Source organism: Tripterygium wilfordii, chromosome 14, assembly GCF_013401445.1.
Source record: "Tripterygium wilfordii isolate XIE 37 chromosome 14, ASM1340144v1, whole genome shotgun sequence".
NCBI classification, from domain to species: Eukaryota; Viridiplantae; Streptophyta; class Magnoliopsida; order Celastrales; family Celastraceae; genus Tripterygium; species Tripterygium wilfordii.
This window is the reverse complement of record NC_052245.1, coordinates 12,100,291-12,117,624: the sequence shown is the minus strand read 5'-3', so window position 1 is coordinate 12,117,624 and position 17,334 is coordinate 12,100,291. Positions and strand designations below refer to the sequence as shown.

Sequence of the window (17,334 nt, the reverse complement as noted above, 5' to 3'; positions counted from 1 at the left end):
CTAAACCATCAAATTGTTCAGTACCTTACTCTGGCTTGCAAGGATGCAAACCACCACCATAAAAGCATTAATGTGTGCAGTGTCGTGGTTGTGTTGTTTTGAGAGTTGATTAGCTTCTCTTGTGTTTGGATGTGGAAGACAATTTTGCAATTCATTGCTGCTGGTTCATGTTATGTTGTGCCATACACAGGCATACAGGAAATTAGACAGCGAATATAAAGTATCAGACTAATAGAAAGACTTTAACATACCAGCAAACGATTATGGTATGCTGCTAACATTTATTCCCTCGACTTAATTTTATTTCCAGCCTGAACTCCTTCCCTATGGGGATTGATAGTCCAGGGATGTCCATGCTAAGTAGCCTTGATTTCCTTTCAAAGGTTGCCTTTGCAGTTAAGTTCTCAATAACGTTTGTTCCTTTGGTAATGCTCATCTCACATCCCTTCAATCTTCGAGGCTTTTCCAACCCTATGACGGTTACTTGATCAATGATCCAGTTCTGACTCAGTGCAAATCCTCCATTCACAACCTCTGATCTAATCACAACATTTCTTCCGATGACTTCTGCATTGAACTTCACAAAGGTCCAGCTGCCTCCCTCTCGTCCCATCTCCACTTCCTCTCCATCGTCCAGGAAAACTTCTCCAGAAGTGTTCCCATTGCTGTTCATGAACACCAAGAGTTGGAAAGGCATCCTTCGAGCAGCTTGCGTTGTCATGGCTTTGCCTTGCAAAGCCAAAATATTACCTTCCCTAACGTGTACGTTTATATGATCAGCTGGTGCGTCAAGAGTGACAAACTTCCCTGAATCTACATTTACTGAGTTTGAGTAGTTAAAGATGTCAAACCAGTTTCCTGCAGGGAAGTATGCATCAACTGAAACTGCTCCCGACTTCAATACAGGTGACACCATTACACCTTTACCAATTAGAAACTGTGAACTGATATCGTAAGTTTGAACATCTTCAGGGAATGAGAAGAAGAGTGGCCTTGCAATAGGAGTCCCTTTCGTGTGAGCCTCATACATTAATGTGTACAAGTATGGGAGTAAACGGACTCGAAGACCAAGTACTTTTCTGGCACTTGCAGCTACTGAATCCCAAAGATAGAGCTCTTGACGAATAGAAGATATATCTGAGTGATCTCTAGCAAATGGGTAGAAAGCTCCTAGCTGCATTTGGACAAAATTCCAAGATAAGCGCTCTTAATTCAAGCAATTCCCATTCTTAAGAAATCACGCATATATGACTTACCTGAATCCAGCGTCGACAAAGTTCTTCATTTGTATCTCCTGAAAACCCACAGATATCAGCACCAACCATTGGAATTCCAGAGATTCCAGAATTGAGAATGGAAGGGATTGTATTTGCCAAGTCGTCCCATGTTGAGGCAATGTCCCCAGTCCAATGTGCCGTGTACTTGCCAGAGCCTACAAAAGTAGATCTACTGAGTATAAAAGGTCTTTTGCTAGTCACATTGACTAAGGCTGCATTAGTTGCTTTGACTTCCAATAATCCATATAAGTTGTGGACATTGTACTCTGTCATGTTGCCGAAATGTAATGCTGTCGCTGGAACTGTTTTATTATTTATCGGTCGCTGCACTCCTGCATTGTTAATCCTGTATGGAGGATCATCCAGTGTAGAAAATGGGGTAGGACTGGGATCTATGAAATTGGATAGCTCATTCATGTCAAGCCAAAGACCGTCAACAGGAAGAATATCGCGAAACAATTTGATCTCTTCACGCCAAAAGTTTTCAGTGGACGGATTTAGAAAATCAGGGTAGTAGACCTGCCCGGGCCAAACTTCTCCCAAGTAAGGTGTACCATCACGTTTTATGAATACATCAGCCTTCATTCCCCTGATATAGGTTCCATAAGTTTCATTCACATTGATACCTGTGGGAAGAGCACCACCATCAACACATTTCCATGACTCTTACAAGAAAATGTTTAGTATGGTTGCTAAAGAGACACAGACAGGCATTTGCATCTTGCAACACATACCAGGATCTAGGATAACGACATATCTCTGGCCATTTCTGTGAAGATCATCGACAAATTTTTTCATCAAGTCTGCCGGAAAATTGACAGGATCAAGAGTAAAATCTTTATATGCATCCATGTAGTCGATGTCTGACCACATAACTTCAAGAGGAATTCTTGCTTTTGCATAGCCATCAACAACACCCTCGATATCAGAAACATTTTTATAGCCCCAACGGCATTGATGAAATCCTTCACAATGAGAAAAGGCAACAAAATTGAGGAAGAGGAACAACTTATCTTTCAGGATCCAATAACACAATATGTGTCAGAACAAACCAAAACAACAGGAAAAAATTTTCACCAGCACAAGTGAGATTCTAGAAAAAAAACCTTATAATTTGTGTGTATGTGTATATATATATATACACACATTTACTCTTAAATTTAAGCAAGACAAACACATTACAGTTGTCGAAATATAGTTAAAAGCAATCAAGACTAAATTTAAATTTTTTTTTACCAAAAGACCAATATGGCATTGGGACAGGCCGGCCAATGAGTTCTGTGTATTGTTCAATCACCATTTCCGGCGACGGTCCGGCGAAAATATACAAGTCAATCAAACCCCCAATAACCTTGTAAGTTATCCTATCACCACCACCATACACTACATCCATGCCATTACTATTCAGTAATAACACACCATGAGAGGTCCCCGCCGGCGACCTGACATCCATGTAGAAAGGGTGAGACCCATAAAGATTCACATCGGGATTCGAGCTTCCTATGTCCGCATTCCAGAGAGTCAACGTCTGATCGTGAGTCAACCTAAAGGAGCTCTTCGTGTGCTCCGCTATTCCGTACAGAGAAGCCCTGTCTTTGGGTAGTGAGGAGGAAAGTTGAATGTACTGATCCTTGAACACCAATAAAGTCCCGGAATCTGACGAGTCCGGGGACGTGTCAAAAAGTACGTCACCGGAGGAGCCTCGGGACACGGAGAACCCAAATGGGGTAGTTCCATGGAGGGTGAATACCAGGTCGGAGGTTGGGTCGGAGACGGAGTGGGTTCCAGGTAAAGCAGGACGGTTTTCCAGGGAAGAAAAGTGGGTTTGGCGGGGAATGATCTCCCGCGGAACTTCCCATCTTTGATTTTCTGCATCAGTGATTTGGATTCTTATACGATCCTTTGTTTCATAGAAGACAGAGAGTTTGAGGTGTTGAATATCAGGACCGTAAACAGAGGAGTTCTTGATGAGGCCGAGATCAGCAGTGATGGAGCTGCTGTCGAGGTGAACGTCGACTGATAGGACTTCATAGCCATACCCAACAGGATCAGTAGCTAGTAATGAAGGAATAATGGAACATAGACTGAAGAAGAGAAGCAGAAACTGAAAACCAGATGGTCCTTCCATAATGGTCAGTGCGATGAGCAGAGCATTCCATACTCTGTTCCAATCGTAAAGCAGAGCAAGACTATAAGACCAGCAAAATGCCAAAATGCCAAAATGACCAAATCTTATCTGGGCAAGAAACTGGTAGACAAGTGGATCAATGAATAAACTGTCCAAGGATTGATCTTCATTTCTCTTTTTCATATTTTTTTGTGGGCTGGGTCATTCTCATTTTGGCTTAGGCTCGTATTCAAAGATTGGACTAAATTGGGGATCTTTGGGCTGAAGCTACTCTTTAGTCTTTACTATTATGCAGATTGCGGAAGGAGATACAATGGCCCAAATAAAGAAATGAACTTTGATTCCCAAATCCAAATCCAAATCCAAATCCAAATCCAAAACCAAAACCACCCTTTGACCTGATTTCCTGTCTAGGTTCATTTCCGAGGATCTGTATATCTGTGCAACTCTAGTCTGGAGTTAAAGTCAAAGAGAAGCGTAGTTTAGAGATCGGATCATCGGACTATCGGAGTCGCCAATGGCTGCACCAGTTTCCGTCCAGAAAACAGAGGAGGAATGGCGAGTCATTCTGTCTCCCGAGCAGTTCCGCATCTTGAGAGAGAAAGGAACAGAGTTAAATCCCATCTCTCCCTTTTTGATGAAACTGTTTTGCTAGATCTTTCAATTTCCCCAGAAACTGTGAGATTAATTGTTCTGATACGCAGGTCTCGAGGAACTGGAGAATACGACAAGTTCTATGAAGAAGGAGTGTACAATTGTGCTGGTTGTAGTACACCACTCTACAAGTCCACCACCAAATTCAACTCTGGCTGTGGATGGCCTGCCTTCTACGAGGGCTTCCCTGGAGCCATTAATCGCTTTGTGAGTAATAATACCCATCTCTGATTTCTCAGTGTGTATATCAGCTTGGTGGATGATTAATGGATTTGAGTATTATTTACAGCCGGACCCAGATGGAAGGCGAACTGAGATCACCTGTGCAGCCTGTGGAGGGCATCTGGGTCATGTCTTCAAAGGGGAGGGATTTCAGGTACCAACTGATGAACGTCACTGTGTCAATAGTGTTTCTGTTAAGTTCCTTCCTGCAAATTCTGCTGCTCCTTGAACTATATGTAAGAAGAAAAAAGAAGAAGATGATTAAGCTTTAGTTATGGACTTCTTCTATGATCTATCATCACTTGGTTGGGCTAAGTGTAGTGTTATATATTAAGAAAAAGATTATATTAAGCTTTAATCTGACTCTGATATTATGTTCTATTCGTGTATTGTTTTTGTCTAACCTGCAATTAACCAAGCCAGTAGCAACTACAATACTTGTACAGAGTTTGTTGTATCATGCAAAATGGACTAGCTTTTTCTCAATTAAGAGTTTAGGATTAACTACCAGTATCATATGAGGGGAACAGAAAAATCAAAGCTACCAACAACTTGTTTTGAAAATGTTTTTCCCTACAACATGAACATCCCACTACATCTAATCATAAGCTGGATACCAATGTAAACAACATTTGCACAAATGGAACCCAGCAGAATCACAAGCCATCCTTTTGAGACAAAAATACCAACAAATGTTGATGTCGCCAATCATTATGGGCTCCTCTATTCTTAGTTTTAGTGTGGGAAGAAGAAATTTTGGTGCTTACTAAGTTACTTAGGACTGGTTATGGCCAGCAGCAACATGTCTGAAGTATAAGACCCTCACCCAGCAGGCACAAATCTTGGTCTGAAATCAACCGGCCAATTGAAGCATTTTTCCTCTTGGTATCACAATTTTGGATGTTCCCAAGCTGCCATCACCCCTATGGTACTGCTGCGGCTGCAGAAGGGCACTTCCCCAATGTATTCCATAAGATGTAGTCCCCAGAAGTGACCTGTTTGAACCACCAGCAAATCAGCAATACATCATTACAAGCGGACATAAATTTAATTACCTTGAGACATATCAACCGAGTATAATATCCTAAATAGACATGGTCGAATCAAGGTATTGTCAATCAAAGAATCTACAGCATACTGAGACTCAATTTTGATTTTCACATAAACTTTTTGAGACCTAACAACATGTTTGATGTTCGTTAAATTGTGGGGTATCTCTGCATGCCTAGCATAAAATGTAGGGAATGAACATACATGCATGAAAGCAAGCATGTTCACACCTTTCACTATCGCAAGCTGTCCGCCACCGCTTCTCCACAACGGGAAACCTCCTACGACAGAAATGAGTAAGCAAAACAAAGTATAAAATTCAAAATCCATTGAACAAAGGGAAAAAAAAAACCCTAATCGGTAACCTCAAGCCATTCGAGACATCAAGTAATAGCTCCAATGTAGTTTCCTTTTCAAATTCCAGCGTAGAAAAACACTAGAAACATCAGATAGAGAAGAGATGCACCAGTTATGTTTTGGACATACCTAGAGAAAACGACGGCGTCGAGATTGTTGTCGAGGATCCACAGAGCTCTGATGCTGCAACCGCTAGGCATGGCTCTTGTTTCTCTCGAGCAGCTTGTTATCACTACACTGCGTCGAGAATGATGGGAAGACTTAAGAGAAAAAGATGAATGGACGGATGGAAGGCTGGATCGATGGACGGTGCCTGCGCTGTTGCCCACGCAGAGGGCGAGAGCGGCGAGGTGGTTGAGGTACGTCACCGTTTAAGTCTTGCTTGGGAGTGGGTTGTTACTTGTTAGGGGCGGAAAAAAAAAATCGGATCCGTGTCAGTCCGGGTCGGACAATACAACGTTTTTTCCCCCTGTTTCTTTGTCCTGCTTTAGACTTCTTTTCTGGATTTTCTTTCATTTTTGAGTGTTTCTACTAAGATATGAGACTTTCATAGAAATCACAAGTGATTCTGGATTAGAATCCAAAGGAAAAAACAGTTATCGCTGGAAGCCTGGAATCATAATCAGGCCTTCCTCGAAGCCAATCAACCCAAAATCAAGAGGCAAAGAGGGAAGGAGATGAAAAAAAATTATATGCCAACCAGTACTTAGATCGGCAAACCGCCGGTTTATACCAGTTTTGACTAGTCCGGTAAATAGACGGCATAAAAAGTAAACCTACTGGAGAGGCCCTCCGGTATCTGGCATAACCGGTACGACCGGCCAACAAGAACTGGAACTTAAAACACTGTCTGCAGGTTCAGCTTCGAACTCTCACTATGGTGCAGTCTTTCGAGAGTACTCCAGCACATTTCTCCTATCTTTTTGCTCTCTTAATACATGTATAACAAGATAATCTTATACATGAAAGTGCAAAGGCATCGCCGCCCTATGATGCGGACCTAGAGGTCTATGCAGTGGTCGGAAATAATGGAGCCTGCTCTCCTTTTGGTCCTCTGGCTAACCTTCCACTTCTCAACCATAACCTTTTTAATGCTTGTGCAACCAGAGACTACAGTGGCAACTCCAGCTGAAGTTACATTTGGACAATAAAACATGTTGCAGGTCTCCAGCATGGTGCAATTTCTCACAAGATGAGCAAGACCAACATCCGTAATCTGACGGCAGTGTGACAAAACTATTTCCTTCAGTGATGGGCAGCCTTCTCCTAGCTCAGCCATTGCCATATCACCCAACTTCTGACCAAAAAGAACAAAGCAAGTTCAGTTTATGAGGAATTGCAAGCTGTAGAATTGTTTAATTTGAAATTCGAATAATTCTGTAACATAAGTATCAAATATGTTTAACAGCTTCCACAACATCTTCCAAAATGGACAATTTACGTGCATCGAGATGCTCGCAAAAAGCACATCACTACCTTTAATCTATTTGGGGCAAATGACCAGTTTGGAAATATAGGGATGAAATGATCCGAGTCCCAAACCCACCGCGTGATTAAACATATACGAAACAACCAACAAAGAAATGGCATATTGAATGGCCAAAAAAAGCACTTGTATTAGGGGTAATCGGGATTGGATAATCAACAAGTGAAACAAACCACGTATCAGGCTAGGCATTTGAGAGGGGAAGCTCAAAAACATAAAGAGAGAGAATTGAAAAAAGACAACGGAAGTTGAAAGGGATGACCCTTTAACTCATAGTAGTATACTGAGAGATTGAATAACAATTAAAGGTCATACCGCCATTCACTAGTTAAAACACCATAAATGATCAGAGAGAAGGGGGAGGGGGGGGGGGGAGGGATCATAGTAAGATAAACCACAGATAGGAGGAAGAAGAAGAATCATAGTAAGAGAAAATGCAAACAAATGGAAGAGCAATCGTATTGGCAATGCGAATAAGGAAAAGCCATGTGTCCGGAACAAGCAGTTCCAAAAAATGAAACACATCAAACATAGACCAATATGGGTGACACGAAGAAATATGAGTTTTAAAGTAAGAACCAGAAAATCTATCAAACACTGCACACAGATAGCTACATCTCGCAACAAAAGAAGAACACAGTCCGGGCCCAAAAGCATATGTAGTACGGTCCAGACAGCATGCACTGGTTGGTACTCATTAATCAACTTGAAAAAGTTTTTCGACCTAAGAGTGGAAATTATAACAAAACTAATATAATTCCTAAGTTTTCCAAATGGATGGATATATGCAATGAGCATATGCTCATATCCACTCGTCATTTTATCTTGTGGTTTCGGCGTAATCTGAGAAGAGTGTAAACTGTAATCATTTTTCCATGGAAGAAAGAGAGTAATCCAAACAATGTCTTCTTAGTCACCACAAAATAGGACCTCTTCCATAGGTTGACTGCAAAGCATGGAGATCGAGTTATATTATACATTCGCCAATGCATTTTGGCCATCAAAAGATTTTTACCAGAGCTCAGAATAGGAAACAGGAATTACATGTAATCAAAAGAGCTTAGGGCGAAACCAACAGGCACACAGGAAGATAAATGTGCTAATGATAGAGGTCAGAGGAGGAGGATGGGTAAGGAGAGAAGAGGAAGAACACACCTGAAGGACGCTTACATCAAGGTAAGTGAGTTCAGGGCATCCTCTAGCAATAGCTATTATTCCAGCATCACCAATCTGGTGACAGCGACTTACATTTAGATGTTTTAAGGAACACCCCTGGCCGATGGCAATAAGGGCATCATCCCCTACCCTAATGAACAATGTAAGATGTGTCAGATGGAGGACAGCAAACTTGCATAATTTCATAAAGTTTACTACAACGTGTGCTTCAGCCCTCACAAAAAAAATTTGCATAGAAGATAAGTAGTTTTAATTGGGAAAAAAATCTACAGGAAACTTGAGCAAAGCAAACAGAAAATATATCTCCACTAACACATGTAAAACAAACTCAGCATCTTATTGTATAGAGATTGTGAAGAAAACTTTACCTATTACAAAACCGAAGGCTAAGATCCGTAAGAGACTTACAAAACTCACCAACAGCTATGATTCCCTTGTTTCCAATCTATCATTAACAAAAAAAAAAAAAAATATTTAATCCTCATTTCAAGATGTAATTGCCAAATTCCAATTAACTGTTTGCCAATATTCAAGTCTAAGAATAAATATCAGTAAGTCTCATAAAAAAACTTTCACAAAGAGCACCGGCAATTTCACTGAAAGCATCAGAAGTTCAGAACACATTTTGCTTGTTTCTCATCTTTCCAAAAATCCCTTTTCTGTTGATTTTTCAGAGTCTTGAATAAAACTGAACAAGCTACATAACATTTGAGAGCTGAAAAATACATCTCCAAAAAATTCTTAACCTTCAAATCAGTTAAAGGGATAGTGAAGCAGGAACTTATTGTCGAGAAAAGAAAACAGGAAGCAAGTCATATAGTATATAGCAACATGTGCACATGCCTTCATGAATGTGTGTATTTATTAAAGTAGTCTTCAAGAACTTGAGCAACTTTTCAAGATCCAAAGAAGACACCCTCCACAATTTATTTTCAAGCTATAAATACGCCCAACACAAGTAGACATTTTGCATGGAATGTCTTCAATCATGCATTCTAAACTTTTACTATTTTCATGGCCAAATAATCATTCATTGCATCCAATTCCAACGAGAAAAGGCTCAGATAAATTCTTAAATGAAAGCCAGGAAAAGTGGAAATTTTAAACAGTAACATAAACTCTTGACAAAATCATTAGAGAAAAATTAGAAATTTACAGAGAGTGACATGCATTTTACGAACTTTGCAAGTGAGAGCACATGAGAGAGAGAGAGAGAGAGAGAGAGAGAGAGAGAGAGAGGATCCCCGACCCCGTAACATCGACGAATATGAAGCTTCTTCAAGTTCCTGCAACCACTAGTTATACTGCAAATGGCATCATCTCCAACCCCAGAGCAATCAACCAAATAGAGAGCTTGCAAGAATTTACAGCCTCTTCCAACTTCCTGAAGAGCATTATTACCAATCTTTTGGCAATATGATAATGTCAACTCTGTAAGGCACCTGCAAGTAGCCCAATGCTTCAATATCAAAAAGTACCGAATGACAGTACAGAGGCAGAAGTTAGTGTGTCAGCCGCCAGTCAACCATAGCATGGACCCAACAGAATTCCTTTTCTTTCAGATTAATGACCGAACACAATCCATTTCAAAGTGCAAGGAGAAATCTTACAATTTCCTTTTCTAATGCAGAAGAGAGAAGCAATCTCAGATTTTTATAGAATGTCACCAGTTATAGGATGCATTAACCACAGTACACACCAGACTTCTATAACAATGAAAGATCAAATGTGTCAAAGACAGGAAATGGAGAATTGATTATTTTAATCGTAATCACCCAGATACGCTGAGTCAAATTTTGGGTTGAACAGAGTGTAACAAGAAACACTACCATGCCTATGACAAGCAGGAATCATAGTATACATCAGCCTTCTATGATAATGAAAGTTGATATCTTATGAAAAAGAAAGGGAGAACAACCTTTTCTCAGGAAAATATGAATTCAACCATAATCAACCAAATAAGCTAAGTTACATCTTAGAAATGTCATAATACAGACTGCAGATCAGGAAAACTAATTTAAATTCGAGACAATCCTTGGGAAATGGACAAAAGAGAGACCCCGTATGTACTTTAAGGATAAATTAAGTAAATATGAGGTATCATTTGAGACTTATAGAACACAATTATACATAAAAATAGGGGATATGAAATCAATACCAATGATGTTCTTAATTGTGAAGGGTGAAAGATCTGTATTAGTAACGACTATTCTATGAAATTCGTAATCGGCCATCGCATGCAGTTAAAATGAGTCCCATGACTTACAAAGGAAAGGATACTAGCAAGCTATTACATAATAGCATGAATTCTTCAAGTACTCCATACAATACCTATGCAGCCTAAGAAAATCACAGAGCAACATACCGGCAAGATCTTCCAATGGACTCCAATCCCAAAGTTCCAATATTGTGACAGCCATTTACTTCAAGATGTGTAAGTTCTGCACAACCAGTTGCAATTGCTTCCAATCCGTTGTCAGTCAGGAAATAGCAATCACTTAAGGTAAGGTTTTTCAACTTCTTACACCCCTTCCCAACAGCATGTAAACCCCTGCCCAGGGAAACAGGCCAGATCAAGCTGCATATCTCATCCCAACAATATAAAAGGATAAAACATATTATTACACAGTTAAGTAGCTAGTCAAAATTCAGTTACAGCATGGATTTAGTATTACGACTTAGATGATGGTGCAGATAAAAGGCAAAAAAAAAAAAAACACAATTGTAAGAATTCAGCTGCTTCTATAAGTTTGTGATGCATGCTTCCAGGGAAAAGCGAGGGATCAAATAAAATTTAAGCAAAGTTAAGCCACCCTAGCAAATGAAACCACTGGAAAAAAGAAGTATCAACTGCTCCAATTGGAAACATAGAAAATTTGTTATGTTGCATAATAGAATTAAAAAAACTAACTTGTCAGTAAATTGCTGGAAACTGTACAAAGCCAGTAGCTCTAGTGATAAACATGATGTGCCCACAGTCATCAAAGCTTCATCTGTAACATTGACGCATCGAAGCTTCAAAATTTTCAATGCAGGGCATCCTTGGGCCACAGCAACGACCCCTTTGTTGTGCATGAATTCTGAATCCAATGATAAGGTCTCAAGAGACTTGCAATGAGCTCCGACCGATTCCAGTGATACATCAGTTATTTTTGCACAAGCAGCAACACCAAGAGATTTTAGTGACTTCCGACAGCCTTGGGCTAATTCAACCAAACCCAAGTCAGTCAAGCCTTCACAAAACCGCAAGTTCAAATCTTCAAGTAGTTTACAATACTTTCCAACAGCAGAGAGACCTTGATCACCAACATAGCAACCCTGGCAAAACCCAAAGTTGAACACAAAGGATTAGGAATTGCATCATAAACTGCACATGAGAGTCGAAAATGCTAAAAAGTAGCTGAATGATCTAGCCATCCAAGTATACTACACCAAAATCCTATAAAGCAGAAACAAATCATAAATAAAGAAAATAAAGGCATAAAAAAGTATCTAGTAACTGAACACTGTCTGACCGTGCATAAACTAAGCAAGAGAAACCATAGTCCATACCAGATGACATCGTAATCTTACAAAAAAGACCAGATAGGCAAAACGTTACAGGTCGTAAGTTTGATGGCCTGCCTTACATAATTGGTAGCGCGGTTATAAGGTACGAGGAACTACTTTAGGTAAGCAAACAGGTTAACCCATTCCAGGAGGCAATGTGCACCTTACTTTCAAGAAAGTAAAATTTCCATGAGACAAAGGTCATGTCTAAAATTTCCCGGCTAGAAGTACAAGTCACTAAAAAATTGTGTGTCAGCCATGTGTATATCACAGTGCTTGAAACGTTCTCAATGATCAAATTTTTTTTAATGAAAGAGTCCTTAAGGAGGGAACGATAGATAGACCCTTCCGGCTCCTTCAGCATGCTCTGCAACAGGGTCCACGTTTTTCCCCCTTTCACAAACAACAAGGGTCCTTTTACGTTTTTTCGTTCTAATGAGGAGGCTTATGATGGCCTCAGTGTATTTTTATATCTAAAATCAAGAAAAAACACACACTAAATGCACTCTCCCTATGCCCACGTTCCATGAGCTCCGTAACTCTACAGATGCAGTGAACTCAGAGAAGAAGTTGCTTTTATACCTAAACCAGTATCTTTCCGAAAAGCTATATCTGGTTAACTGCTTCAAATGTCTACTTGGCAGACAGGTGACAGCATCAGTTTCTCCTTAAATAGGATTTGAGGAAACGCTCCAAACTAACTAACATGTGCCGATTACAAACTTAGGCCAGACAACTATAAGGAACAACATCCTTAAATTATTTCCTAGGGAGAATTTCAAATTTAAGACAGAAAGCTTACCTGTAAATCCAGGGATTTCAAGGAATCACAACTAGAAGCTAGGGAAGTTAAACCCGAACACGATACATTGGAGCACCAGATTAAGCTTAACCTTTCCAGTTGTGGAAACTCTTCGCCAATAGAACTCAATGCAGCATCAGAAAGAAAGTAGGGTTCAGTCTCACTGTCTTCATATCCACTTTTTTCACCAAAATAATGCAGCTTATGATATGGAAGTGTAGATCTATCACTACCACGTCTTCTTCTCTGTATAATACATTCCCTAACATCATCAGCATGTAAGCATAAACAAAACTATAATTTTCAAGCCAAATCATTACCTAATATTTCCTCACATTTTAAAGCAGACTGACAATAAAAACCTTGATTCCCCTAACATATGGCTAAGAACCCTTTTCCTTCCCATCCTATTCAACACTACAGATGCTGTATCTTGTCTTTTCAATTCTTACTTTGATAAATTATAGCATGACAATCCAAAATTCAATTAAAATAAGGAAAATGAATCGCCAGACATCACCTTAATCAATTCAATTGCATAAATAAACTTATAAAAAAGGCAAATCAAGGCTATTCTATGTACATGTAATTCTACAATTTAGTGAATGTGGAGCTTACGGGCTGAACAGGGAGAGAAACAGAGAGGTGTTCGTCGATGTGGATGGCCTTAACACAAAGAAATCGGCGGGCAAGGAGCCTGAGGAAGATATCGGGTGTCCCCGAGGCACCGATTCGGAGGGTGGTCCGGCTGAGACGCTCGAGTGCCAGCCACCGCTTACACACCAGGGAACAGGAGTCCCTGCTGGCCTTGGAATCCAAGTGCGTAAACACCTCCAGGATCAGCTCGTCCGGGAGGAACGTGTTGATCCGATCATGCCCTCGCATGTTGATGTGTTTATCGCTCACCGCTGAATTCACTTTTCATTTCATTGATTCGAATGAGACGCAGAATTAAAGAGAGGGAATTGGGAGAAGGAGAGAGTGCGAACTGCGAAGGTTGAACTCCTGCTACGGTTTCGGGCACTCGGTGGGGCCGGTCTACCTCGAGTCTCGAGAGCCCTTCAAAACATGCAACTTTTAAAATATAAAATTTATGTTCTTTTCACTAAATAGTGGATTATCGTCCACTGCAATTATTGGTGTAAGTGCGGAAGTCCAGACACAAAACACAATGGCTGCAACAACCCATCTCCCTCTAGTACGAGCCACCCCAAATTCCATACCTTTACCTGTCCATCGCGAACAAAAAATCAAGAACAGAGACTCCTCCTCTCTAACTGACTCCTTCACGAACTGCAAAACGCTTACCCAACTTAAGTTACTTCATTGCCGTAATACCAAGCAGGGCCTCAATCACCACCTGACTTCTATGACTGAGCTTATATCATCGTGTATTTCATTGGGTACTACTGAAAGCTTAGATTACGCAGCAAAATCCTTTGATTACTTCATCAAGGATGAAGGGGTAGGGGACGCGTTGTATATGTACAATTCTTTGATCAGAGGTTATTCTTCTTGTGGACTTGGCGATAGAGCTGTCTTGCTTTATTGTCAAATGGTGGTTAATGGTGTTTTGCCTGATAAGTATACATTCCCGTTCGTGTTAAGCGCGTGTGCCAAAGTTGGGGCGTACAGTGAAGGAGTTATGATTCATGGGGCGGTCGTAAAGATGGGTTTTGAAGGAGACGTATTTGTAGATAATTCTTTGATACATCTGTATGGTGAGTGTGGGAAGCTGGACTATGGTAGAAAGGTGTTTGATAAAATGTCTAAAAGAAATGTCGTTTCCTGGACTAGCTTGGTTTGTGGTTGTGCTAAAAGGGATTGTGCTAAGGAGGCTGTTTCGTTGTTTTTTGAGATGGTGGCTGCAGGTGTTAAACCCAATTCAGTAACGATGGTGTGTGTGATTTCCGCATGTGCTAAGTTGCAGAATCGTGAATTGGGGGAAATGGTGCATGGTTATATTAGAGACCACGAGATGGAGGTTAACACTCATATGGTGAATGCACTAGTTGATATGTACATGAAATGCGATTGTGTTGATATTGCGAAGAAGCTTTTCGATGAATGTGCTGATAAAAATTTGGTTCTGTGTAATACATTCATGTCAAATTATGTGCACCAGGGGATGGCAAGAGAAGCACTTTCTGTCTTGGATGAAATTCTGAGACAGGGAATAAGACCTGATCGGGTTACAATGCTATCAGCAATCTCAGCATGCGCTCAATTGGTTGATATTTCGTCTGCAAGACAGTGCCACGGTTATGTCCTAAGGAATCAATTGGAATGCTGGGATAGCATTCTCAATGCCATGATTGACATGTACATGAAGAATGGCAAACAAGAACTGGCTTGTAGGATTTTTGATGGCATGCCTAACAAGACTGTGGTTTCGTGGAACTCTTTAGTTGCAGGTTTCACTAGCAATGGTGATGTGGAGTCTGCTATGAACACTTTCAATACTATGCCAGAGAAAGATATTGTCTCCTGGAACACCATTATGGGCGCTCTGATACAAGAGAGCATGTTTGAGGAAGTACTGGAACTTTTCAAGTTAATGCAAGCAGAGGGAATGAAAGCTGATAGAGTGACAATGATGGGAGTCACAACTGCCTGCGCCTATCTGGGAGATCATGATCTTGCAAAATGGATCCATGCTTACATAGAAAAGAATGAAATCTACTGTGACGTGCGTCTGAGCACGGCCTTAGTTGATATGTTTGCTAGATGTGGTGATCCTCAAACCGCCCTGAAAGTTTTCAATAACATGAAGAAAAGAGATGTGTCGGCTTGGACTGCAGCCATCGGTGCAATGGCCATGGAGGGAAACGGTAGAAGGGGCGTAGAACTTTTCAACGAGATGATTAAGCAAGGAGTGGAACCAGATGGAGTAGTACTTGTGGCACTACTAACAGCATGCAGCCACAGCGGGCTTGTGGAACAGGGTAGACAGTTTTTCAGGTCAATGAAGGAGAGGTATGGAATAACCCCTCGAGTTGTCCATTATGGATGCATGGTAGATTTACTTGGCCGAGCTGGGTTACTGGGTCAAGCCGTTGATCTTATAAAGAGCATGCCAATGGACCCTAATGATGTCATTTGGAGTTCTCTCTTAGCTGCTTGCCGGATGCAAAAAGATTTTGATACGGCAGCTTATGCCGCAGAAAGGTTAACCAAACTGGCTCCTGAGAGGACCGGGGTTCAAGTGCTTCTGTCAAATATATACGCATCTGCTGAGAAATGGACTGATGTTGCAAAAGTGAGGCTAGACCTCAAGGAGAAAGGATTCCGCAAAGTTCCTGGATCAAGTTCAATTCGGGTTAATGGAAAAGTGTACGAGTTTACCTCTGGCGATGAATCCCACCCAGAGATGACCAGTATTGAACTTATGTTGGGAGAGATAAACAGTAGGCTCAGAGATGCTGGCCATGTTCCTGATCTGACTAATGTTCTACTTGATGTTGAAGAGCAAGAGAAAGAATACTTGCTAAGCAGGCACAGTGAGAAGCTGGCCATGGCATATGGACTCATCACGACAGGTCGAGGAATGCCCATACGTGTTGTCAAGAACCTCCGCATTTGCTCTGATTGCCATTCATTTGCGAAATTGGTGTCAAAGATATATGACCGGGAAATTATAATCCGTGATAATAATAGATTTCACTTTTTCCGGCAAGGTGTCTGCTCTTGTTGTGATTATTGGTAATTCAGCATAACATAAAAAAAAATCAGCTTCTGTAGGCTGCGAATATCATCCAGATAACAATGGAAAACCATGGAGTTAGCCGGGACGTATTGACATGTGATACTATGATTTCTTCTGCTTGTGCACATTCTCAAGAGGAGAATGCTTTGAAGTTGCTTCAGAAAATGGAAAAGGATTCATGCAAACCAGATCTTAAAACTTATGCACCATTGCTGAAAATGTGCTGCAGGAAAAAGAGGATGAAGGTTCTCAACTTTCTTTCGAGCGACATGTTTAAGAATGATGTCAGTATTGATCAACGAACCTATGCTCTGTTGATAAATGAGCCGTGCAAGAGTGGAAAACTTAAGAGGGCTTGCTTGTTTTTTGAAGAAACAGTTTTGAAGGGAATGATTCCTATGGATAGCACTTGCAAAATGTTGGCAGAGGAGCTAGAGCGGAAGAATATGGCCATAGAGAAGGAACGGATCGAGAAATCGATGCCTCAGGTAAAAGAATGAGATAGTTGTGGAATACATTCTCACTTACCTCTACTGTTATTCTTCTCATGGTGTCATGCTAGTTAACTGACCTGCAAAGGAAAAACCAATCCAGTCACTGGGCAAACTGACAATTGAAACAACGATGAAGAACAATCAGCATATGGCCTGGGGTCATCCTACGTAATATGTTCCCTTCTGAGGACAGTAATCTTCATTATTGTGTCTAGAATTGCAAAGGAAAGCTTTAGAAGGTTACACCTTTCTCAACAATGAATGGTTTATACCTCGGAAAGTCTCATGGTTTCATTTGTTATGCGGCCAAGTTTTTATCTGATATAACAGAATACAATTTGTTATGCGGAGCATGTACGTCCATCTCAATATCTATGATAACTCGGACAAAAAAACACTGAATCCTTAGCATTTTTTTTCGTATTTTCTTACT

At 40.7% G+C, this 17,334-nt stretch overlaps 6 protein-coding genes across 10 annotated transcripts; 3 read left to right on the top strand and 3 right to left on the bottom strand.

Moving 5' to 3' along the window:
• Positions 1–124: 124 nt before the first annotated feature.
• On the bottom strand, positions 125–3,460 carry LOC120015075 (alpha-glucosidase-like). Of its 2 annotated transcripts, none has more exons than XM_038867289.1 (4): positions 2,514–3,460; positions 2,012–2,242; positions 1,257–1,903; positions 125–1,174 (listed from the first exon to the last, which is right to left on the bottom strand). In XM_038867289.1, the coding sequence occupies exons 1-4, from the start codon at positions 3,403–3,405 to the stop codon at positions 275–277; spliced, it is 2,670 nt and encodes an 889-aa protein (XP_038723217.1). In that variant the 5' UTR covers positions 3,406–3,460; the 3' UTR covers positions 125–274. The 2 variants fall into 2 exon arrangements, with proteins under 2 accessions (XP_038723217.1, XP_038723218.1); XM_038867290.1 differs by having other exon boundaries at positions 2,697–3,460.
• A 358-nt stretch (positions 3,461–3,818) lies between these two features.
• LOC120014909 (peptide methionine sulfoxide reductase B5-like) lies at positions 3,819–4,650 on the top strand. Its single transcript, XM_038867027.1, has 3 exons — positions 3,819–4,017; positions 4,110–4,266; positions 4,349–4,650. Exons 1-3 carry the CDS (start codon positions 3,923–3,925, stop codon positions 4,508–4,510), a joined length of 414 nt encoding a protein of 137 aa, XP_038722955.1. The 5' UTR covers positions 3,819–3,922; the 3' UTR covers positions 4,511–4,650.
• Positions 4,651–4,784: 134 nt separating this feature from the next.
• On the bottom strand, positions 4,785–6,166 carry LOC120014910 (AP-5 complex subunit mu-like). The gene is made up of 3 exons (XM_038867028.1): positions 5,818–6,166; positions 5,562–5,612; positions 4,785–5,276 (listed from the first exon to the last, which is right to left on the bottom strand). Exons 1-3 carry the CDS (start codon positions 5,886–5,888, stop codon positions 5,135–5,137), a joined length of 264 nt encoding a protein of 87 aa, XP_038722956.1. The 5' UTR covers positions 5,889–6,166; the 3' UTR covers positions 4,785–5,134.
• Positions 6,167–6,358: 192 nt separating this feature from the next.
• On the bottom strand, positions 6,359–13,744 carry LOC120014907 (F-box/LRR-repeat protein 4-like). Of its 4 annotated transcripts, none has more exons than XM_038867022.1 (8): positions 13,320–13,744; positions 12,702–12,947; positions 11,262–11,668; positions 10,716–10,928; positions 9,600–9,792; positions 8,719–8,795; positions 8,330–8,480; positions 6,359–6,982 (listed from the first exon to the last, which is right to left on the bottom strand). In XM_038867022.1, the coding sequence occupies exons 1-8, from the start codon at positions 13,584–13,586 to the stop codon at positions 6,689–6,691; spliced, it is 1,848 nt and encodes a 615-aa protein (XP_038722950.1). In that variant the 5' UTR covers positions 13,587–13,744; the 3' UTR covers positions 6,359–6,688. The 4 variants fall into 4 exon arrangements, with proteins under 4 accessions (XP_038722950.1, XP_038722949.1, XP_038722951.1 ...); XM_038867021.1 differs by having other exon boundaries at positions 6,359–6,985; positions 13,320–13,742; XM_038867023.1 differs by having other exon boundaries at positions 6,359–6,985; positions 10,716–10,901; positions 13,320–13,741.
• A 14-nt stretch (positions 13,745–13,758) lies between these two features.
• Positions 13,759–16,443, top strand: LOC120014906 (pentatricopeptide repeat-containing protein At3g22690). The gene has a single exon (XM_038867020.1). It carries the CDS (start codon positions 13,795–13,797, stop codon positions 16,405–16,407), a length of 2,613 nt encoding a protein of 870 aa, XP_038722948.1. The 5' UTR covers positions 13,759–13,794; the 3' UTR covers positions 16,408–16,443.
• On the top strand, positions 16,436–17,247 carry LOC120014908 (pentatricopeptide repeat-containing protein At3g22670, mitochondrial-like). Its single transcript, XM_038867026.1, has one exon. The coding sequence runs from the start codon at positions 16,467–16,469 to the stop codon at positions 16,905–16,907; it is 441 nt and encodes a 146-aa protein (XP_038722954.1). The 5' UTR covers positions 16,436–16,466; the 3' UTR covers positions 16,908–17,247.
• Positions 17,248–17,334: the final 87 nt, after the last annotated feature.